The sequence below is a fragment of the Bos indicus x Bos taurus genome, chromosome 7, assembly GCF_003369695.1.
Source record: "Bos indicus x Bos taurus breed Angus x Brahman F1 hybrid chromosome 7, Bos_hybrid_MaternalHap_v2.0, whole genome shotgun sequence".
Taxonomy (NCBI): domain Eukaryota; kingdom Metazoa; phylum Chordata; class Mammalia; order Artiodactyla; family Bovidae; genus Bos; species Bos indicus x Bos taurus.
In genome coordinates this window covers 62407623-62432249 of record NC_040082.1, presented here as the reverse complement: position 1 = coordinate 62432249, position 24627 = coordinate 62407623, and the positions used below count along the sequence as shown (strand labels likewise).

General features: G+C 39.2%; 1 protein-coding gene across 2 annotated transcripts in view; it reads right to left on the bottom strand.

Annotated features, from left to right (window-relative positions):
* Window positions 1-24627, bottom strand: part of SPOCK1 (SPARC (osteonectin), cwcv and kazal like domains proteoglycan 1) — a 583899-nt gene that overhangs the window by 11412 nt on the left and 547860 nt on the right. For both annotated transcript variants that reach the window (XM_027546431.1, XM_027546430.1), the window contains 2 exons: window positions 14273-14494; window positions 5340-5402 (listed from right to left, as the gene is read on the bottom strand). In XM_027546431.1, coding sequence (XP_027402232.1) covers window positions 5340-5402; window positions 14273-14494 — 285 coding nt within the window. The remainder of the gene's footprint in view (window positions 1-5339; window positions 5403-14272; window positions 14495-24627) is intronic.

Genomic DNA, 24627 nt, shown 5'->3' with positions numbered 1-24627 from the left:
ATTGCATTGAATCTATAGATTGCTTTGGGTAGTATACTCATTTTCACTATATTGATTCTTCTGATCCATGAACATGGTATATTTCCCCAACTATTTGTGTCATCTTTGTTTTCTTTCATCAGTGTTTTATAGTTTTCATATATCCATGACAAATGTGTGTTTGAAAACACTCTCTATCCTATGCTCATGTACAAGAATACATATATTAAGATGCCAATGAATTACACTGTTCATTTCTTCTTTTGTCTCCTTGAACTATAAGTTTTCAAGAAGAGGTATATTCAAGTCTCTGAATAGTTAGGTATGACAGTTCCTCCCTGCAGTTCTGTTATTTTTATGTGCGTTTGTTTCCTTAAAAAAAATTTTATATTGGACTACAGTGGATTAACAATATTGTGTTAGTTTCAGGTGTATAGTAAGGTGATTCAGTTATACGTATACATATGTCTGGATTCCCTGGTGGCTCAGACGATAACGAGTCTGCCTGCAATGCAGGAGAAATGGGTTCGATCCCCAGGTCAAGAAGATTCCCCCAGGGAAGGAAATGGCAACCCACTCCAGTATTCTTGCCTGGAAAATCCCATGGATGGGGAATCTGGCAGGCTACAGTGCAGAGGGTCACAAAGAGTCAGACATGACTTGAGTGACTTCACTTTCACGTATTCTTTTTGAAATTATTTTCCTATTTACTTTATTACAGAATATTGAACAGCGTTCCCTGTGCTAACAGCAGATCTTTGTTCACTATTTTAAATGTAGTAGTGTGTCTATGTCAACCCTACAATTTTCTTTCTTTGTGTGATCTTGTCTGATTTTTGTATTAGGGTGATAGTGGCCTCATGGATAGAGTTTGGGAGTGTTCCTTCCTTTGCAATTTTTTGGAAGAGTTTCAGAAGATAGGTGTCAGCTCTTTTCAAAATATCTGAGAGAATTCGCCTGTGAAGCCATTTGATCCTGGACTTTTGTTTGTTGTGAGTTTTAAAATCACAGTTTCAATTTCAGTGCTTATGATCAGTCTGTTCATATTTTCTATTTCTTCCTAGTTCAGTCTTGGAAGGTTGCATCTTTCTGAGAATTCACCCATTTCTTCTTGGTTGTCCATTTTATTGGCATATAGTTGCTTGTAGCTGTCTATTATGATATTTTGTATTTCTGTGGTGTTCATTGTAACTTCTCCTTTTATAGTTCTAAATTCATTGATTTGAGGCCTCTCCCTTTTTTTTTCATGATGAGGCTGGCTAAAAGTTTATCAATTTTGTTTATCTTTTCAAAGAATCAGCTTTTAGTTTCATTGATCTTTTCTATTGTTTTCTCTATTTCATTTATTTCAGCTCTGGTCTTTATGATTTCTTTTCGTCTACTAACTTTTTGAGTTTTGTTCGTATTTCTTTCTCTAGTTGCTTCAGGCATAAGGTTAGGTTGTTTATTTGGGGTTTTTCTTGTTTTCTGAGGTAAGATTGAATTGCTATAAACTTTCCTCTTAAAACTGTTTTTTTGCTATGTCTCATAGGTTTTGGATGGTCATGTTTTCATTGTGATTTGTCTCTAGGTATTTTATTATTTCTTCTTTGATTTCTTCAGTTATCCATTGGTTGTTTAGTAGCATATTATTTAGCTGCCACATATTTGTGTTTTTACAGTGTTTTTCTTGTAGTTGATTTCTAATCTCACAGCATTGTGGTCAGAAAAGGTGCTTGATATGATTTCAGTTTTCTTAAATTTACCAAGGCTTGCTTTGTGGCCCAACATGTGATTAATCCTGGAGAATGCTCCATGTGCATTTGAAAAGAATGTGTATTCTTCTACTTTTAGATACAATGTTCTATAAATAAAGTCCATCTGGTCTAATGTATCATCCAAGGTCTGTGTTTCCTTATTGATTTTGTGTCTGGATCATCTGTTAAAGTCCCTTACTTTTACTGTGTCACTATCAATTTCTCCTTTTATGGCTATTAATATTTTCCTTATATATTGCAGTGCAATGGCACCCCACTCCAGTGCTCTTGCCTGGAAAATCCCATGGACAGAGGAGCCTGGTAGGCTGCAGTCCATGGGGTCACTAAGAGTCGGACGTGACTGAGCGACTTCACTTTCACTTTCAGCTCCTATGTTGGGTGCATATATAGTTGCAATTGTTATAATGTTACATTTTGTTTTAAAATTATAGGTATACCTGTTGAGACATAGTAATAGTATAGTAAAAGAAACATTTCAGCAAGATAATATTACATCGTTCTCTTAAGAACTGAAAACAAAGTAGGCAGCTTTTAATAGTCTCTGTCTCATAATAAATGAGTTTGGCTCGCTCACATTTATTGTGATTACAGATATATGCTTGTTTTTATATCTACCACTGTACTTCGTGTTTCCTATCTTCCCTCTTTCCTTCTTTTCGTTGAAATGATCAAATTTTCTTTTTTCCATGGTTTTCATACATTTAAAAACTATATATTATTTTCCCAGTATTTTTATTGTTACCTTAAAATACACAGAAGTATATTTTCCCTAATAAGCTCTAAAGTTAATCTGTGTTTTCTTTTATTTCTGAATAAATAAAAAGCTTAACATATTTTTTCACTGACCCCAACAGTCTGAAATGTTGATTCTACCATGCTATCAAAATATTTTTATTGTTCTTATTTATTTAGATTTAGCAGCATGCCTTTTTGAGATAAAATGTGGAAAAGAAATACTTCTTTCTGGAATTATGTCTTCTGTATATTAAAACCTTTAGTGATATTTTAGTAAGTCTTGGGTTAGTAAGCTTACTGAATCTGTGGTTTGAGAATCTCTCTGTTATCACACTTGGATGATCACTGAGATAAATTTAATATTTCCAGTTCAAAGTGATTTTCTCCTCTTAAATTAGTGATACCAATCTGATTCTTACTCAACTGTAGGTAATATTTAGTTATGACAAGTTTGTTTTTTTTTTCATTTTTCTCAGGATGTGTTTGATGATTGTGTGCTCATCTACTAGGGGATAATTCTCCTCAGAGTTATCTAAGTAGTAACATTATATGTCAGTCATCTAGAGTGATAAGCAGAGACCTCCATCCTCAGATTTCTACTGCCTAATTTTGTGTTTTTTTTTAGAATGATTGTTTTTAAATATACCATTTATTTCTCAGACTAGATCTGGGAAGAAGGGTAATAAGGCAGGCAGTAACTTCAGATCCAGCTACTACTCAAACTACTCAATTCTAGCAACTACTCAAACAAACACTGATCACTATTCCAAGATGACTAGGCTCCCAAAGATCAAATGAGATCACAGAAAGGACATTTCCCCCAGTGAAAAGTAATTCTGCTGGTGCCACAAAGAAGTAGTGCTCATATTCTAAATTAGATGTTCAGTCGGTGCACAGCACTCCTGGTCAGCAGGGAACAGGAGGAAGGGGGAAAAAGATGATGCTTTCAATAAACAAAAATCAGGGAAGATTTTGCCAACCAATAGAAAGCTGAGGAAATGCTGATCCTTACCCTTGAGCTGCAGTTGGAAAACAAGAGCACTTAATAGAGCAAAAAAAAAAAAAAAAAAAATGCATACCAGGTTGAGCCCCCAGGATGGTTAGAAGCAGGTGCTGTTCTATATCTATAATGTAATAAAATTATCATTTTTCCTAAGTAGGCAGTAATTATACCTGATTATAATTTGTTATTGCTTGTTTTTGCTCAGACTATGAATGCCCCTGAATACACATTTATTATATTAGATTTCCCCATGCAAAAAAATAATTTGTAGGCAGATAAATGGTATTTTTATGAGTCAGCTAGAATAATATCCCTTATGTAGAGAGGTGTGATAACGTGTGTTTCAAAACTAGGTGGGATTCACAGTAGGAAAGAAGTAGGCCTTTTATTCCTATGAACTGGAGAAAATAAAAGATGAGATATATTATCTCAGACCACATTACTTTACAAATATATCATTATTAATGAAGCAGTAAGAAGATATCCATATATCCAAAATAATTTTTAAAAACAGCACTATTAGTTCTCTTAAGCACATCACTAAAACCCAAAATAACCTCCCATGTGGAAGCATCAGATCATTAAACACAAGTCCTTGCACTGGAGGAAAGCCCCATGGAAGAGAGATCCAGAAAGATGCCTTTATGTCTTTCAACATCAGGGAAGAACCTACACTCATGTCCAGATTACAAAACTCTTGAGTTCTTGGTGAGTAGAAAAGGGTGTTATCAGAAATGGAAAGTCTGAGGCAAGCCAGTGAAGTAAGTAATTTTTAAAAGTAGAAGGAAGAAATAAGATCCACTTTGAGGTGACCCAAAAATCAGATGAAGAGAAATGGCCCAAGTTCTCAGACCATCTCCATTTGACAATCTGCAACAACCTTGCCCATTTCCTTCAAGAAAATAAAGAGATAACTGCCTGAAATGGCAGGCTGTTTAGGGGATGCACCTGCTCCTGAATGCTTAATGAGAATAATCCTGAATTATTGTGTTGTGGCTGTCAGTTCTTTTTTTAAAAAGCAATGAAAGCAATGCAGGCTCTTTTTGGGCAAACAAATGAGGTGTCTGTGATTATCTCAGCAGTACTGGTCTAAGTACCACAACTACACTTGAGTGCTGCAGAAAGGAGGGTATGGGGCAAAAGGGAACCTTCAACAGCAAGCCACAGATGTGCGTGCCAGGGAAATACACACACACACACACACACACACACACACACACACCCCCCCCCCACACACACACACACACACACACACACCCACTAGCTTCCGCCTCAATGTTTGGATAAAAGGTAAGAGGAGAAATGTAGAGACAGGGTCCAGGGATCATGCAGATGAAACAGAAATGTGTTGAAGTACACTCAAGTCCTTGGACCCTGTCTGGTAAATTTAGAAGGGAATCAGCTCATCTTCCTCCTTGAATGGACAACTTGATCTGAGGAATATAGGAAATTCTGTAATTTATAGATTTTATCATTTTAACTTGGAACACTTGAGAACTGCATTTAATGGCCATACTTGAAAGAAAAAAAAAAAAAAATCCAAGATCAGGGAGGAGTTAGCAGTAAAGAGAGTGCTCAATTTCAGCTCTGGTGACCTGCCCACTGGTCCTGGGCTTACCTTTGATCTCTCTTCCAACTGATGGAGCATGTAGCATTTCTCAGCCAGCTCTCTGATCCTCAAGAGTATGTCCTGTGGCCTGTGGCATATTACCAGCTCCCTAGAAGAACCTTGTCTTGGGTAAAATGAGGCATTTCTTTCACAAAGCACTGGTCCCTAATTGAATAACCATTGCTGTGCTAGATATTACATGAGACATGGATGGTTTAATTAGTTGTTTAAATTAGTAGCAAGAAATGGTACTTACCCAACAGGCTTTTCCCCTTGCTCAACTTCTGGATCCTGTTCATTTCATTCTGGCAAGGGAGACCTAAAAAATAATTTATGAAAGTCAGTTTCCAGATGGTAAGGGATATAATCTCTAATGATTGGCTTCACTCTTGACGTGAAATGTAGACAATGACACACCTGGGAGTGGAATTACTCCATCTGCTGTTACTATGCAGCAAAACAAATTCAGGCCATTAGTGTTACTAATTTAAAAAAAAAAAACATCGTATACCACTAGGTACTTAAAATAGTATTTGGGGGCTATTTGCATGTATAGGAATCTTTCTTCTCACCACCAGTTTAAGCAGATATCAACTGTCTAGTAGGGTGATTTCATTATTTACTTCCTCATATTTACCACCTCAGGTGGTATGGTGGCAAAGAATCTGTGTGCCAATACAAGACACACAAGAGACCACTCATGTTCGCTCCCTGGGTCAAGAAGATCCTCTGGAGTAGGAAATGGCAACCCGCTCCAGTATTCTTGCCTAGAAAATTCCACGGACAGAGGAGCCTGGCTGGCTACAGTCCATGGGGTTGCAAAGAATTGGACACGACTGAGCGACTGAGCATATAAGAAAAAGTCTCCTGTCAGCCAAGATTATATGAGCTGAGAACCAGGATGAAAGGTTATTAGTGGGTACATGTGCTGAATCCACAGACTGGGACAAAAACTTAATCTACCCCACGTCTTGCTGCAGGATAGAAATAGGATTACAATGGCTACTTCTGACTTCATGACTCACTACCCCAGCAAAGTCAAACATAGGTCTCCGAGGACAACTCTGAAGGTACAGAAGAGATATTGAGAAGCAGTGAGTATAGAAGAATAAGACTTTAACTCTGGATTCTGCCACCTCCTAGCTAAGTATTAATACTTTGGACCAGTCTCTTTATCATGCTCAGCTTCCAAGTCTTCATTTAAAAAACAAATGCCGTTACAAACTCAAGTGCAGGGCTGATAGAGTTGGAGCCACATGGCTAAAGAGGGCATATGGAAGTGCGTGGTACCCTTTAGACTTCCACTCCAAGCAAAAAGAAGGGGGATCTCAGTAATCTCAAATTTTACCATGACCTGCCATTGCAGTTGCTATGGCCCTGGGAGGCTCTGCTATTTGCTCACAGTCTTCCCACAAAAACCATAACATTCTGATTCTCAGGGCACTTACATACCTCTGATTAAGGCAGTCACCTCATTCTCGGGGCCTGGCATTACACCCCCAGGTGATCATTAGACCTGAGACGTTGCTTCTCACTCAGCCCCCACCTGGACTCTGGGGCTAAAACCACATGATTTTCTATGAACTCAAGCCCAAAGCTATCATTATGGTTAATGATGAACCACTACAAGCATTCCTATTGAAGTAAAAATCATGGCTGTTATTAACACCGATGTGGAAGGGCCAGCTGATGTGATTAGAAAAGAGAAATAAATGAGGTATAAAAATTGAAAAGAGAAAAAAATTATCACTCTTTCCAGATAATATGACTGCACACCTGAAAAATTCAAGGAAGCCAACCAGAATAAGTATCATAAATAAAATGAGAAAAATGGATTTTGTTTACACTGGCAACAATAATAAACACAAGGGAAGTATATCTGTGAGAACAAAACTTATAGCTCCACTGGGTAACAGACAAACAGTGTTCTAGGATAAAAGGAGTCAATATTGTATAGCTCTCAACTCTCTCTAATTTTGTCTGATTCTAAAGAAATACCAGTAAGATTTTTAAATGGAATAAACTGATTATAAAATTCAAAGAGTTCAAACCTACAGGACATATAACAATAAACATAAAAACAAGAATATTCAGGAAAATTCTGATAAAATGATTAATGGTAGGAGGCTGTGGTGGTGGTTGTTGCTCAGTCACTAAGTCCAGCTCTTTGCGATCCCATGGATGGCAATTCACCAGGCTTCCCTGTCCTTCACTATCTTCCTGAGTTTGCTCATTTATATCCATTGAGTCATTGATGCTATCTCACTATATCATCTGTTGCCCCCTTCTCCTTTTGCCATCAATCTTTCCCAGCATCAGGATCTTTTCCAATGAGTCGGCTCTTTGCATCAGGTGGCCAAAGTATTAGAGCTTTAGCTTCAACATCAGTCCTTCTAATGAATATTCAGTGTTGATTTCCTTTAGGATTGACTGGTTTGATCTCCTTGCTTTGCAAGGGACTCTCAAGAGCCTTCTGAAGCACCACAATTTGAAAGCATAAATTCTTCGGTGCTCAGATTTCTTTTCTAATGGCAGAAATCAAAGAGGAACTAAAGAGCTTCTTGATGAGGGTGAAAGAGGAGTGTGAAAAAACTGGCTTGAAACTCAACATTCAAAAAACTAAGATCATGGCATCCACTCCCATAACTTCTTGGAAAATAGATGGGGAAAATGTAGAAACAGTGACAAATTTTATTTTCTTGGGCTCCAAAATCCCTGCAGACAGTGACTCCAGGCATGAAATTAAAAGATGTTTGCTCCTAGGGAAAAAAGCTGTGACAAACCTAGACAGCATACTAAAAAGCAGAGATATCACTTTGCCGACCAAGACCTGTAAGTCAAAGTTATGGTTTTTTCAGTAGTCATGTATGGATGTGAGAGTTGAACCATAAAGAAGGCCAAAAAATTGATGCTTTAAAATTGTGGTACTGGGAAAGACTCTTGAGAGTCCCTTGAACAACAAGGAGGTCAAACTAGTCAATCCCTAAGGAAATCAACCCTGAATATTCAGTAGAAGGACTGATGCTGAAGATGAAGCTGCAATACTTGGGCCACCTGATGTGAAGGACTGACTCACTGGAAAAGGTCCTGAAGCTGGGAAAGATTGAGGGCAGGAGGAGAAGGGGGCAACAGAGGATGAGATGGTTGGATGGCCTCATCAACTCAATGGACATGAGTTTGAGCAAACTCTGGGAGATGGTGAAGGACAAGGAGGCCTAGCATGCTGCAGTTCATGGCGTTGCAAAGAGTTGGACACAACTTAGTGACTGGAAAACAACAGCATTCTAAATGATCCAAATCTCACATCTGTATATGACCACTAGAAAAGCTATAGCTTGGACTACATGGACCTTGGTTGGAAAAGTGATGTCTTTGCTTTTTAGTATGCTGTCTAGGTTTGCCATAGCTTTTCTTCCAAGGAGCAAGCATCTTTTAATTTCATGACTGTAGTCATTGTCCACAGTAATTTCGGAGCCCAAGAAAATAAAATCTGTTATTGCTTCTACTTTTCCACTTCTATTTGCCATGAAGTGATGAGAGTGTATGCCATGATCCTAGTTTTTTGAATGTTGAGTTTCAAGCCAGCTTTTTCATTGTCTTCTTTCACCCTCATCAATAGTTCCTCTACATTTTCTGCCATTAGAATGGTATCATCTGCATATCTAAGGTGGTTGATGTTTCTCCTGGCAATCTTGATTCCAGCTTGTGATTCATCCACTCTGGCATTTCTCATGATGTATGCTGCATATAAGTTAAATAAGCAGAGTGACAATACATAGCCTTGTTGTACTCCTTTCCCAATTTTAAACCAGTCCATTGTTCCATGTCAGGTTCTAACTGTTGCTTCCTGACCAAGATACAGGTTTCTCAGGAGACAGGTAAGGTGGTCTGGTACTCCTATCTCTTTAAGAATTTTCCACAGTTTGTTGTGATACACACAGTCTAAGGCTTAGCATAGTCAGTGAAGCAGTGAAGTGAACATCACTCAGTCATGCCTGACTCTTTGCAACCCCATGGACTATATAGTCCATGGAATTGTCTAGGCCAGAACACTGGAGTGGGTATCCTTTCCCTTCTCCAGGGGATCTTCCCAACCCAGGAACTGAACCCAGGTCTCCCACATTGCAGGCAGATTCTTTACCAGCTGAGCCACAAGGGAAGTGTGAGCCAAAGTAGTGAAGCAGAAGTAGATGCTTTTCTGGAACTTCCTTGCTTTCTCCATGATCCAATGGATGTTGGCAGTTTGATCTTTGGTTCCTCTGCCTTTTCAAACCCAGCCTGTACATTTGGAAATTCTCAGTTTACATACTGTTGAAGCCTACCTTAAAGGATTTTGAGCATAACCTTGCTATCATGTGAAATGAGTGCAATTATATGGTAGATTGATCATTCTTTGGCAATGCCTTTCTTTGGGATTGGAATGAAAACTGACCATTTCTAGTCCCGTGGCCACTGCTTAGTTTTTCAAATTTGCTGACCTGCTAGGTGCAGCACTTTAACAGCATCAACTTTGGGATTTTAAATCAGTCAGCTGGAATTCCATCACTGCCACTAGCTTTACTGGCAGCAATGCTTCCTAAGACTGACTTGACTTCACACTCCAGGATATCCAGCATTAGGTGAGTGAGCACATCATCATGGTTATCTGGTTCCTTAAGACCTTTTTGTCAAGTTCTTCTGTGTATTCTTGTCATTGCTTCTTAATCTCTTCTGCTTCTTTTAGGTCCTTACCATTTCTGTCCTTTTTGATTCCCATCCTTGCATGAAATGTTCCCTTGATATCTCCAATTTTCTTAAAGAGATCTCTAGTCTTTCCAATGATATTGTTTTCCTCTATTTCTTTGCATTGTTCATTTAAGAAGGCCTTCTTCTCTCTCCTTGCTGTTCTTTGGAACGTTACATTCAGTTGGGTATATATTTCCCTTTCTCCCGTGCCTTTTGCTTCTCTTCTTTCCTCAACTATCTGCAAAGTCTCCTAGACAACCACCTTGCCATCTTGCATTTCTTTTTCTTGGACATGATTTTGGTCACTGCCTCCTGTACAATGGTACAAACCTGTCCATAGTTCTTCAGGCAATCTGTCTACCAGATAAAATCTGTTGAATCCATTCATCACCTCCATTATATAATCACATAAGGGATTTGATTTAGATCATACCTAAATGGCCTAGTAGTTTTGCCTACCTTCTTCAATTTAAGCCTGAATTTTTCAGTAAGAAGCTGATGATATGAGCCACAGTCAGCTCCAAGTCTTGTTTTTGCTGACTGTATAGAGCTTCTCCATCTTCAGCTGCAAAGAACATAATCAATCTGATTTCGCTACTGACCATCTGGTAATGTCCATGTGTAGAGTTGTCTCCTATGTTGTTGGGAAAAGGTGTTTGCTATGACCAATGCATTCTCTTGACAAAACTCTGTTAGACTCTGCCCTGCTTAATTTTGTATTCCAAGGTCCAACTTGCCTGTTCTTCTGGGTATCTGCTGACTTCCTACTTTGGCATTGCAATCCCCAGTGATGAAAAGGACATCTTCTTTTGTGTTAGTTGTAGAAGATGTTGTAGGTCTTCATAGAACTGGTCAACTTCAGCTTCTTAGGTATCGGTAGGTTGGGGCATCCAGTTCCAGTTCAGTCGCTCAGTCATATACAACTCTTTGCGACCCCATGAACCACAGCACACCAGGCCTCCCTGTCCATCACCAGCTCCCAAAGTTTACTCAAACCCATGTCCATTGAGTTGGTGATGCCATCCTACCATCTCATCCTCTGTTGTCCCCTTCTCCTCCTGCCCTCAATCTTTCCCAGCTTCAGGGTCTTTTCCAATGAGTCAGCTCTTCACATTAGGTGGCCAAAATATTGGAGTTTCAGCTTCAACATCAGTCCTTCAAATGAACACCGAGGACTGATCTCCTTTAGGATGGACTGGTTGGATCTCCTTGCAGTCCAAGGGACTCTCAAGAGTCCTCTCCAACACCACAGTTCAAAAGCATCCATTCTTCATGGCTCAGCTTTCTTTATAGTCCAACTCTCACATCCATACATGACCACTGGAAAAACCATAGCCTTGACTAGATAGACCTTTGTTGACAAAGTAATTTCTCTGCTTTTTAATATACTGTCTAGGTTAGTCATAACTTTCCTTCCAAGGAGTAAGTGTCTTTTAATTTCATGGCTGCAATTGCCATCTGCAGTGATTTTGGAGCCCAGCAAAATAAAATCAGCCACTATTTCCACTGTTTCTCCATCTATTTGCCATGATCTTAGTTTTCTGAATGTTGAGCTTTAAGCCAACTTTTTCACTCTCCTCTTTCACTTTCATCAAGAGGCTTTTTAGTTCTGCTTCACTTTCTGCCATAAGGGTGGTGTCATCTGCATATCTGAGGTTATGGATATTTCTCCTGGCAATCTTGATTCCAGCTTGTGTTTCTTCCAGCCCAGCGTTTCTCATGATGTACTCTGCATATAAATTAAATAAGCAGGGTGACAATATACAGCCTTGACGTACTCCTTTTCCTATTTGGAACCAGTCTGTTGTTCCACGTCCAGTTCTAACTGTTGCTTCCTGACCTGCATATAGGTTTCTCAAGAGGCAGGTCAGGTGGTCTGGTATTCCCATCTCTTTCAGAATTTTCCACAGTTTATTGTGATCCACACAGTCAAAGGCTTTGGCATAGTCAATAAAGCAGAAATAGATGTTTTCCTGGAACTCTCTTGCTTTTTCGATGATCCAGTGGATGTTGGCAATTTGATCTCTGGTTCCTCTGCCTTTTCTAAAACCAGCTTGAACATCTGGAAGTTCACGGTTCATGTATTGCTGAAGCTTGGCTTGGAGAATTTTGAGCATTACTTTACTAGTGTGTGAGATGAGTGCAATTGTGCGCTAGTTTGAGCATTCTTTGGCATTGCCTTTCTTTGGGATTGGAATGACTACTAATGAGTCCTGTGGCCAGTGCTGAGTTTTCCAAATTTGCTGACATATTGAGTGCAACACTTTCACTGCATATTTAAGGATTTGGAATAGCTCAACTGGAATTCCATCACCTCCACTAGCTTTGTTCGTAGTGATGCTTTCTAAGGCCCACTTGACTTCACATTCCAGGATGTCTGGCTCTAGGTGAGTGATCACACCATCGTGATTATCTGGGTCATGAAGATCTTTTTTGTACATTTCTTCTGTGTATTCTTGCCACCTCTTCTTAATATCTTCTGCTTCTGTTAGGTCCATACCATTTCTGTCCTTTATCGAGCCCATCTTTGCATGAAATGTTCCCTTGGTATCTCTAATTTTCTTGAAGAGATCTCTAGTCTTTCTCATTCTGTTGTTTTCCTCTATTTGTTTGCATTGATTGCTGAGGACGCTTTCTTATCTCTTCTTGCTATTCTTTGGAACTCTGCATTCAGATGCTTATATCTTTCCTTTTCTCCTTTGCTTTTCGCTTCTTTCATTTTAGTTTACTGATTCCTAAAATGTCAATGTTCAGTCTCTCCTGCTTGGCTACCTCCAATTTACCTTAATTCATGGACCTAACGTTCCAGTTTCCTATGCAATATTATTTTTTACAGCATCAGACTTTACTTTTACCACCAGACACATCCACACTCAGCATTTGTTTCTGCTTTGGCCCAGCTGCTTCATTCTTTTTGGAGCTGTTAGTAATTGCCCTCTGGTCTTCTGCAGTAGCATCTTGGACACCTTCTGACCTGGGGGGCTCATATCTTTTTGCCTTTTCATACTGTCCATGGGGTTCCCTAGGCAAGAACACTGGAATGGATTTCCATTTCCTCCTGCAATGGACCGTGTTTTGTCAAAACTCTTCACTATGACCCATCTGTCTTGGGTGGCCCTACATGGTATGGCTCATGGCTTCATTGAGTGATCAAGTGCCTTTGCCATGATAAGGCCGTGATCCATGAAGGGGAGAAGAGAATGGACCACTAAATAATAAAACATGTCGATTAATAGGGCAGAGCACCCAGAAATAGACATATATATATAACATATAGGAGTTGTATAAATGATAGAGGAAGCATTTCAAATTAGAATGGGAAAGATGGGCTAGTCAATAAATGACAAGTGGGCAAGTAGTGTGCTATCTCCAAGGATAGGGACCCTGCTTGACTATACACACAAAAAACTAAAATGATAAGAAATTTCAATTAAAAAAAAAAAAACCCCACAAAGGGACTAAAGAAAACAAAAGGAAATTGTTTTACTATCTCACAGTGGGAAATGCCTATGTAAGCTTAACATAAACTGTATAGGTTCTCAGAATCCCTAAAATACAGACAGAGAAATTTGACTATCTTAAAACTTAAAATTTCTTCTTAGGAAAAACACACAAAGTCATAATTGGGGGAAAAATAAACTATTTGCAATACATATGACTAGAACAATTCTAATATCTTTGTATAGAGAGAGTCCCTACTAAAAACAAACACACAAGAACGTAATCTGAAGAAAATGTATAAAAAATAAAGACATTAAGAATCTTTACAGAGTGAAGTAAGCCAGAAGGAAAAACATAAATACAGTATACTAACGCATATATATGGAATTTAGAAAGATGGTAACGATAACCCTGTATACGAGACAGCAAAAGAGACACTGATGTATAGAACAGTCTTATGGACTCTGTGGGAGAGGGAGAGGGTGGGAAGATTTGGGAGAATGGCATTGAAACATGTGAAATGTCATGTATGAAACGAGATGCCAGTCCAGGTTCAGTGCACGATGCTGGATGCTTGGGGCTGGTGCGCGGGGACGGCCCAGGGGGATGGTATGGGGAGGGGGGAGGGAGGAGGGTTCAGGATGGGGAGCACGTGTATACCTGAAATTAAAAAAAATAAATAAATAAAGACATTAAGAATCTTACACTGACCTTGGAAATTATGTAACAGGTTTCTACACCCACTTTACAGATGGAAAAGCTAAGGCACAAAGGTTAAAAGATTTTCCTAAAAGGAGGACTGGAATAACACATTCCTTGATTATGTTCTTGGGTTTTCTCTACCATGCTGAAAGTTAAGAGAAATGAGCCTTTTCGCATGCCATCAGATGGAGGAATGTGTTGTTCCCTAGCTGTGTTTTTCTGCCTGCTGCTCCTGTCTGTCTCTCCAGTGCATGATAGATGGCCCTTCCCTACCCAGCATGGCAGCCCTGGCCACTGGGCCCCACTTCCCTCCTGCCTTACCTCCAGGCTTCTGGAAGCAGTAGCACCACTCATTGTTAGAGAGCTTGCCATCCTTGAAGGAATCACAGGAATTGAAGAGAGGCTTGATACAGGGCTCGTACTTATCCAGGTAGATGGCGTTGATCTCTGAATGGTCAAGCAGGAGGTCATAGTTCATATCCAACTTGTTGAACATCCAGCCCAGGGAGTCCTTGCAGATGGGCAGGATACTGGTGTCAAACCCTGCGATGGAAAGGACATGTCTCAGCCTGCTCTCTCCTGCCCTGCGGGCTTCCCAGCTTTCTGTCCCAAAGGGTGCCCCAGGGCCCACCCCTCCCCAGGTATATTCTCAGCAGCCTTCTACCAGAATATGTGGTGGTGGTTAGTTTTCAAATGAAACAATTTAAAATGCACTAAAATGGAAGTCAGCATTTGAGGAAAATGTGTTCTAATGGGAATAAATCCCCAGTGCTAATTTATCTGTTATATAAATAGGAGTTTTTGTGTATATAGAGAGTATAGATTCTATCTATACAAAGATATTTGAAATTCATAAATAGGAATTAATCAGACTTGCTTAAAACAAGGGATACCTGAAAGGAAGAGTACAAATATGGTGAGTAAGAGGACTAGTGGATAATACTGCAAACGATGCTTTTATATTGAGGAAAAATTATTTGAAAAACCAAAAGAACCTATTGTGAAAAGGATGGCAGTGAAATGAAACGAGGTGGCACAATCCAGAAGCAGTGATTATATCTCAAAGGACTGTTCAATCCAAAAGGCTGAACATTAATGGGAAAACAAGCCAGACACCTGCCTCTGTTCTCCATTTTTTCTTTTCTGCAATCCCCTCAAGAGATACATGATATGGAATCCAAATTGACACAGACAATGATTTCTTTCTTATTTCCCAGGTGTGGGGAGGAGGGGTAGTTTTCTTAAAGAATTGTTTCTACAATGGAAACTATATGTACTCAAATAATGACACTTGGCTTAACACTGGGGATATTAAGCCTACTGCAGACAAGCCCCAGAGCAGATATGCCCCCACATCTAAAACTCATCTTTCTTTCAGAATCAAAACCACCAGGCCATTTCAAATTATTCCATAATCTGGATTTCTAAGACTGGTTTTATTTTCCTGAGAAAATGATGAAAGTAGTTCACTTTTGTGTTACTTAAGGCACTCTTCTAAGCATTTTATAGTTGATTAACTCACTGAGTCCTTCTAACAGCTTATGAAATGATGCTTTATCCTCTCTAAAGATTTTTTTTTTTTAAGCTCAAGGTTTAAGTTACTTATTCAAGGTCATACAGCTGTGGGGTTGAGATTCAAGCCCAGGTGGCCCAACCTTGAGTCTACATTCTTGGTCCCTCCTCTTCTAGGGCTGCCTCTGCCTTGCATGACATGGAATCCTCCTACCCTGAGGACATCCAGTAGGTTTGGGTGCTAAGCTGAGGGATGAGCAATGTAAGGGGTGATACAGTAACTGTCAGGGAGGCTCCTGATGGGGTTGATTGTCCCTCTGGGGTTCTTACCTATAGCCTGTCATTGGATTCTATGTGTCTCACCAGGAACCCCTGCTTAGCCAGCATGATACAGGACAGAACAAAGCACGCCCACCCTTTAAAGCAGTGTCTTTACAAAAGAGTCTTCACTGTCCAGAGGTCAGTAAACTGTTGCACCTCCTCCTCTGAGCTCTCATGGAAGCCTATGCTTCCCTCCCATTTTCCGTACCTGTAAATTAGACTCTTAGCTATTTGACAGCAAAGACTGTCTTGTTTCCTTCATAGACTCAGCCTGTAGAGGCACACAGGAAGTGCCCAATGGAATTTGTTGAGAGAGGTTGTCTAGCTGTTGCAAAGTTTAGCACCTTCCAATATAAAAAATCCTTCCATTTTTAAATTTATTCTTTTTGATATCTTATAACACATCTTAGAAAAATACCCCTTCTCAAGAAGAGATACTGTGGAACATAATCAGGCCTCTTCTTTAACTGAAGGTCATGACTGGACAGTCTCTATGTTGATGATGTCCTCAGGGGCAACTGAATAAAGGAATAATTTACTCTGACACTAAATGGCTCCACACTTTTGTACAGAATAATTTATGTGATATTCATCCATGTTAGAGGATATTACCATTTTAATACATGGGAAAGGGAAACTTAATTTTTTAATGTTCCCAGAACTCTGAGAGCTTCTTTACAAATGTTTATCACCAAATTTTCTTCTTGGAAAACATGAATCATGGGTAAAAAAATGTACATCTATGCTAAGTTCAGTTGTGGGGGTTTTGTTTTTTGTTTTTGAGCTATACATTATATAATTTAGAATCAATCACTCTTTGGTTGTAATAAAATGTAAGCAAGTTGATCTTTAAACTTTTTTGGCACCTTGATATTGAAAGCAGACTAATGTTATCTAGACCTCAAGGAAAAATCAAAAGAAACTAAATCCTGACATCATTAGAGCTGGCCATTTTGCATATATATGTTCGAAGGATGTGTGCCCATGATATATCAGAAACATCATGCTGGTACTTGTTTAAATTTCTTCACAGTCCAGTGTATAGTAGTGCACAGTCCAGTGTACATCCAATGTATGTCCAGTGTACATACAGTATGTACAATCCAGTGTACTGTATACAGTGGTGCACAGTCCAGCGCACATCTAGGGCACAGCTGGTGCATAGCTGAAACACAGCTGGCCACATCTGGCATACAGCCCAAATGCACATCTGGAACACATCTGGACACATCTGGGCACACAGCTGGCACACAGCTGGACCACAGCTGGACACATCTGAAATACAGCTGGACACATCTGGCACACAGCTGGACACATCTGGAACACAGCTGGACTACAGCTGGAACACATCTGGCACACAGCTGGATACAGCTGGAACACAGCTGGACATATCTGGCACATAGCCCAAATGCACATCTGGAACACAGCTGGACACATCTGGTGCACAGTTCAAATGCACATCTGGTGTAGAGTCCAGTGTACACCTGGTGTACAGTCCAAGGGCACATCCCACTGTGCAATGTACAGTCCAGTGTATGTCCAGTGTATGTCCAGTGTACACCAGTGTGTGTCTAGTGTACAGTCCAGTGTCTGTCAGTGTATAGTGTATATTAAGTGTATAGTCCAGTGCACATCCAGTGTACAATCTATACACTGTAGTGTATGTCCAATGTCTTTGTGCTTGTCTTCTCCATATTCACAAAATTCTATGGTTCTTATAGTCATTCTTAAAAGAAATGGCAATGAACAAGTAGTCAGTAGGTTCAAAGAAGCCAGAATAAAAGGAACAAAATTTAAGTGAATTGAAAATTGTATTGCTTGACACTGAATTCAGGTCAGTGATGTGCAAGAGCAAGTTACTGAACTTCTCTGTATATGTTTCTCATTTTCTTCAGCTGTATTGTAAAAATGTTAGCCACCCCTCTTTAGACTTACAGTTTTTAGTAATAATTTCTTGATCTCTCAAGAATGTGAGTCAAGAAGAGCCGAAGGAAACATGACAGTCCAACGTAATGTGCTAGCCTTCATTTCTCTGTTGTCGTCTGATTGGTTGGTGAGATCTGAGTTGTTCTTAATTTGCTTAGTCATTTTTTCCACTGTTCTAACTAGCTATCATGTCAATCTTTCCATTTCAGTTGCTGCTTTAAGGTCTAAAGCTGTGGGAAAGGAAGGACTAGTAAACCCATTTATGAACATGATTCCTGACCGCCATCGGTCCTTCCTCTTCATAGCTTTTTGGGCCAGAGCCCATTTCCCCATTTTAGGGATAAGTCTGGAACAGCAACTGCTGGCACCCCAGGATCGTGTCTCCATCCCAGAATTCTGGGAAATTTTAATATTGCTTACTGACCACCAAAAAGAAGTGCCAAACTGGTTGGGCAATAGGCTAAAGTCAAGCCCACCCACACCTATTTGTAAGGCTCTAGAAGAGAGGTATCTGCATCTGCTCTCCAGGGATGCAGGGGGAACAGACTAGCCCTTCTGGTTGGTTGGCCCCAAACTCATGGGACTTCTAGGGTTGCATGGTTTCCCCTTCAGAACTCCTGTGCTGACAATGTCTCTCCCTCCTGTGCCTCATGGACGAATGCAGTGTCCTTCCTTTATATCTCCAACTGTTTCAGAACATCACACCTAAAAACCTCTTCAGGGACTCAATTTGCTTGTGGCCAAGGGCAGGCATTTTGCAGGCTCACTGGCTGTCAGCAGAAGGAGTCTCCTGGGACTGGAGGCTATGAGGAGCAGCTCTTTCATATCAATCTGCTCTTCACTGAAAGGTTATACAGAAAGCCCAGTGGTTCAGCCACTCCTGGAAGATCCCTGGGAAAAGCTTCCCACTGTCCACAACTCCCAAGGAACCTTTGACATGAATGGGAAGAATCTTACATCCCTCTTCACACTCACACAACCACCAGGACCCTCTCTTTGGATATATAGCATATGCTTCCCAGAATCGACCTTTCCCTTAATTGGTAAAAATTCCAACCTGGTGAGTGAATTGTCCTCTGGATCAACATTCTCTAGGTGGCTGTGAACAGCAAAGAATAACCCTGAAATTATGAAGAATATTCTGATTTGGGCTGAAGACCAGATGCTGGTTAGACTCTGGGTCCCAGCAGTTACCAGTATCACTTCTTACTCACTTAGCTCAATCCAGGAGCATTACATTCAGAAATCCTGTCAACATAAGTGTGACATCAGGGATGGGGTGAAATACTCTCTGCTTTAAATAACATGTGTTTTTATATTTTTACAAATCAATAAAAATCACTACATAGAAAAAGCTATGCCAAAGCTCCATGTATCTTGACAACTGTGTTATTGAGTCAGCCCTTCTGTACCAACTGGCCATAGTGTAGAGAAGTGCCCCACTAGTGGCCTGTGGGTTAGAGGCAGTGAGAGGCTCCACCAAAGTGCAAACACACAGACCTAACCCCCAGTTTGCTCTCCGGCTTATGGAGAGGTTTGGAGTATGATCTTGAGCCACTTTGGTGATGGTGGAGGGAATGCTTGTCAGGTAGTCTATCTCTGGAAAACAAAATGCAGTCTCACTAAAGTCCAAAAGCCCAAGATATCAAAGATGTTTGCTACCATGTTGCTTATAATAGCTGAACATTAGGAGCAACTTCAAAGCTCCCAAATAAAGGTCTAATTACATGAATTATGTTATATCAATATATTGAGATTTTATGTCATGTCTACAAAGCAGAATACTACTCAACTATATAGAAAGATAGTCATAGTGTATTGCTGAACGATAAAAGAAGGCCATAAAACAGTCTGTAAAGTGTGCATGTGTATACATACACACAGAAATATAGTTTTTTCTATGTGACAAGGAAAAAAAATGGAAGAATATGCCATGCCAGGAGAGCTTAAAGCTATGAAAATGGTGTGGTTCTATATATTTCTTAATTGAAATATCAGTCAGTTCAGTCACTCAGTTGTGTCCAACTCTTTGTGACTCCATGGACTGCAGCACGCCAGGCCTCTCTGTCCATCACCAAATCCCGGAGTTTGCTTAAACTCACGTCCATTGTGTCAGTGATGCCATCCAACCATTTCATCCTCTGTCATCCCCTTCTCTTCCTGCCTTCAATCTTTCCCAGCATCAGATTCTTATCCAGAGAGTCAGTTCTCTGCATCAGGTGGCCAAAATATTGGAGTTTCAGCTTCAGCATCAGTCCTTCCAATGAATATTCAGGACTGATTTCCTTTAGGATTGACTGGTTGGATCTCTTTGCAGTCCAAGAGACTCTCAAGAGTCATCTCCAACGCCAAAGTTCAAAAGCATCAGTTCTTCATGGCTCAGCTTTCTTTTTATAGTCCAACTCTCACATCTATACAAGACTACTTGAAAAAACATAGCTTTGACTAGATGGACATTTGTAGGCAATGTAATGTCTCTGCTTTTTAATATGCTGTCTAGGTTCGTCATAGCTTTTCTCCCAAGGAGCAAATATCTTTGAATTTCATGGCTGCAGTCACCATCTGCAGTGATTTTGGATCCCCCCAAAATAAAGTCTCTCACTGTTTCCATTGTTTCCCTATCTATTTGCCAAGAAGTGATGGGGCTGGATGCCAAGATGTTAGTTTTCTGAAGGTTGAGTTTTAACCCAACTTTTTCACTCTCCTCTTTCACTTTCATCAAGAGGCTCTTTAGTTCTTCTTCACTTTCTGCCATAAGGGTGGTGTCATCTGCGTATCTGAGGTTATTGATATTTTTTTCTGGCAGTCTTTATTCCAGCTTGTGCTTCATCCAGCCTGGCATTTTGCTTAATATACTCTGCATATAAGTTAAATAACCAGGGTGACAATATACAGCCTTGAGATACTCCCTTCCCAATTTGGAACCAGTCTGTTGTTCCACGTCCAGTTCTAACTGTTGCTTCTTGACCTGCATACAGATTTCTCAAGAGGCAGGTCAGGTGGTCTGGTATTCCCATCTCTTGAAGAATTTTCCACAGTTTGTTGAGATCCACATAGTCAAAGGATTTGGCATAGTCAACAAAGCAAAAGTAGATGTTTTTCTGAAACTCTCTTGCTTTTTCAGTGATCTGACAGATGTTGGCAATTTGATCTCTGGTTCCTCTGCCTTTTCTAAATTCAGCTTGAACATCTGGAAGTTCATGGTTCACATACTTTTGAAGCCTGGCTTGGAGAATTTTGAACATTACTTTGCTAGCGTGTGAGATGAGTGCAACTGTGTGGTAGTTTGAGCATTCTTTGGCATTGCCTTTGTTTGGGATTGGAATGAAAACTTACCTTTTCCAGTCCTGCAGCCACTGTTGAGTTTCCAAATTTGCTGGCATATTGAGTGCAGCACTTTCACAGCATCATCTTTTAAGATTTGAAATAGCTCCACTGGAATTCCACCACCTCCACTACCTTTGTTCATAGTGATGCTTCCGAAGGCCCACTTAACTTTGCATTCCAGGTTGTCTGGCTCTAGGTGAGTGATCACACCATCATGGTTATCTGGGTCATGAAGATCTTTTTTGTATAGTTCTTTTATGTATTCTTGCCACCTCTTCTTAATATCTTCTGCTTCTGTTAGGTCCATGCCATTTCTGTCCTTTATTGTGCCCATGTTTGCATGAAATATTCCCTAGGTATCTCTAATTTTCTTGAAGAGATCTCTAGTCTTTCTCATTCTATTGTTTTCCTCTATTTCTTTGCACTGGTCACTAGAAAGGCTTTCTTATCTGTCCTTGCTATTCTTTGGAACTCTGCATTCAGATGGGTATATCTTTCCTTTTCTCCTTTGCCTTTTGCTTCTCTTCTTAGCTATGTGTAAGGCCTCCTCAGACAACCATTTTGTCTTTTGCATTTCTTTTTTTGGGGATGGTCTTTTAATTGAAGACTTATACTTCTTTTAATTGAAGTGTAGGTGATTTACAATATTGTGTTAGTTTCATGTGTACAGCATAGTGTTTTTGCAGATTATACTCCATTCTAGATTATTACAAGAAAATGGCTATAAATCCCTGTGTTGTATATTATTGCCTATCTATTTTATACATGATAGTTTATTATTTTTGTATATTAATATGTACTTAAATGTATTTCCTAAAAATCAGTATTAAATACTAGATAACTTTGCAACCCAACTTAAAAAAATTAAACAAGACCCTTATATATGTTGTCCACCTTGAAACAAGGGACACATACAGACTGAAAGTGAAGGCCTGGAAAAAGATATTCCATGCAAATAGAGACCAAAAGAAAGCAGGAGTAGCAATACTCATATCAGATAAAATAGACTTTAAAACAAAGGCTATGAAAGGGACAAAGATGGATACTACATAATGATCAACAGATCAATCCAAGAAGAAGATATAACAATCATAAGTATATATGCACCCAACATAGGAGCACCACAATATGTAAGACAAATGCTAACAAGTATGAAAGGGGAAATTAACAATAACACAATAATAGTGAGAGACTTTAATGCCCCACTCACACCTATGGATAGATCAACTAAACAGAAAATTAACAAGAAAACACAAACTTTAAATGATACAATGGACCAGTTAGACCTAATTGATATCTATAGGATGTTTCACCCCAAAACAATGAATTTCACCTTTTTCTCAAGTGCACATGGAATCTTCTCCAGGATAGATCACATCCTGGGCCATAAATCTAGCCTTGGTAAATTCAAAAAAACTGAAATCATTCCAAGCATCCTTTCTGACCACAATGCAGTCAGATTAGATGTCAATTACAGGAGAAAAACTATTAAAAATCCAAACATATGGAGGCTGAACAACACGCTGCTGAATAACCAACAAATCACAGAAGAAATAAAAAATGAAATCTATATATGTACAGAAATGAATGAAAATGAAAACACAACAGCCGAAAACATACGGGACACTGTAAAAGCAGTACTAAGGGGAAGGTTCATAGTGATACAGGCTTACCTCAAGAAACAAGAGAAAAGTCAAATAAATAACCTAACTCTACACCTAAAGCAACTTGAAAAGGAAGAAATTGTGAGCCCCAGGGTTAGTAGAAGGAAAGAAATCGTAAAAATTAGGGCAGAAATCAAGGCAAAAGAAACAAAAGAGACCATAGCAAAAATCAACAAAACCAAAAAAAGCTGGTTCTTTGAGAAGATAAATAAAACTGACAAACCATTAGCCAGACTCATCAAGAAACAAAGGGAGAAAAATCAAATCAACAAAATTAGAAATGAAAATGGAGAGATCAAAACAGATAACACAGAAATAGGATCATAAGAGACTATTATCAGCAACTATATGCGAATAAAATGGACAACATGGAAGAAATGGACAAATTCTTAGGAAAGTACAACTTTCTAAAACTGAACCAGGAAGAAATAGAAAATCTTAACAGACCCATCACAAGCACGGAAATTGAAACATAATCAGAAATCTTCCAACAAACAAAAGCCCAGGACCAGATGGCTTCACAGCTGAATTCTACCAAAAATTCAGAGAAGAACTAACACCTATCCTACTCAAACTGTTCCAGAAAATTGCAGAGGAAGGTAAATTTCCAAACTCATTCTATGAGGCCACCATCACCCTAATATCAAAACCTGACAAAGATGCCACAACAAAAATAAAACTACAGATCAATATCACTGATAAACATAGATGCAAAAATCCTTAACAAAATTCTAGCAAACAAAATCCAACAATATTTAAAAAGATCATACACCATGACCAAGTGGGCTTTATCCCAGGGATGCAAGGATTCTTCAATATCTGCAAATCAATAAATGTAATACACCACATTAACAAATTGAAAAATAAAAACCGTATGATTTTCTCAATAGGTGCATAGAAAGCCTTTGACAAAATTCAACATCCATTTATGATAAAAACCCTCCAGAAAGCAGGCATAGAAGGAACATACCTCAACATAATAAAAGCTATGTATGACAAACCCACAGCAAACATTATCCTCAAAGGTGAAAAATTGAAAGCATTTCCCCTAAGTCAGGAACAAGACAAGGGTGCCCACTTTCACCACTACTATTCAACATAGTTTTGGAAGTTTTGGCCACAGCAATCAGAGCAGAAAAAGAAATAAAAGGAATCCAGATTGGAAAAGTAGAAGTAAAACTCTTGCTGTTTGCAGAGGACATGACCCTTTACATAGAAAACCCTAAAGACTCCACCAGAAAATTACTAGAGCTAATCAATGAATATAGTAATGTTGCAGGATATAAAATTAACACACAGAAATCCCTTGCATTCCTATGCACTAACAATGAGAAAACAGAAAGAGAAATTAAGGAAACAATTCAATTCACCATTGCAATGAAAAGAATAAAATACTTAGGAATATATCTACCTAAAGAAACAAAAGACCTATATATAGAAAACTATAAAACACTGGTGACAGAAATCAAAGAGGACACTAATAGATGGAGAAATATACTGTGTTCATGGATCGGAAGAATCAATATAGTGAAAATGAGTATATTACCCAAACCAATCTAGGGATAGGATTCAATGCAATCCCTATCAAGCTACCAACAATATTTTTCAGAGGACTAGAACAAATAATTTCACAATTTGTATGGAAATACAAAAAACCTCGAATAGCCAAAGCAATCCTGAGAAAGAAGAATGGAACTGGAGGAATCAACCTGCCTGACTTCAGTCTCTACTACAAAGCCACAGTCATCAAGACAGCATGGTACTGGCACAAAGACAGAAATATAGATCAATGGAACAAAATAGAAAGCCCAGAGATAAATCCAAACACCTATGGACACCTTATCTTTGACAAAGGAGGCAAGAATATACAATGGAGAAAAAAAAAATCAATCTCTTTAACAAGTGGTGCTGGGAAAACTGGTCAAC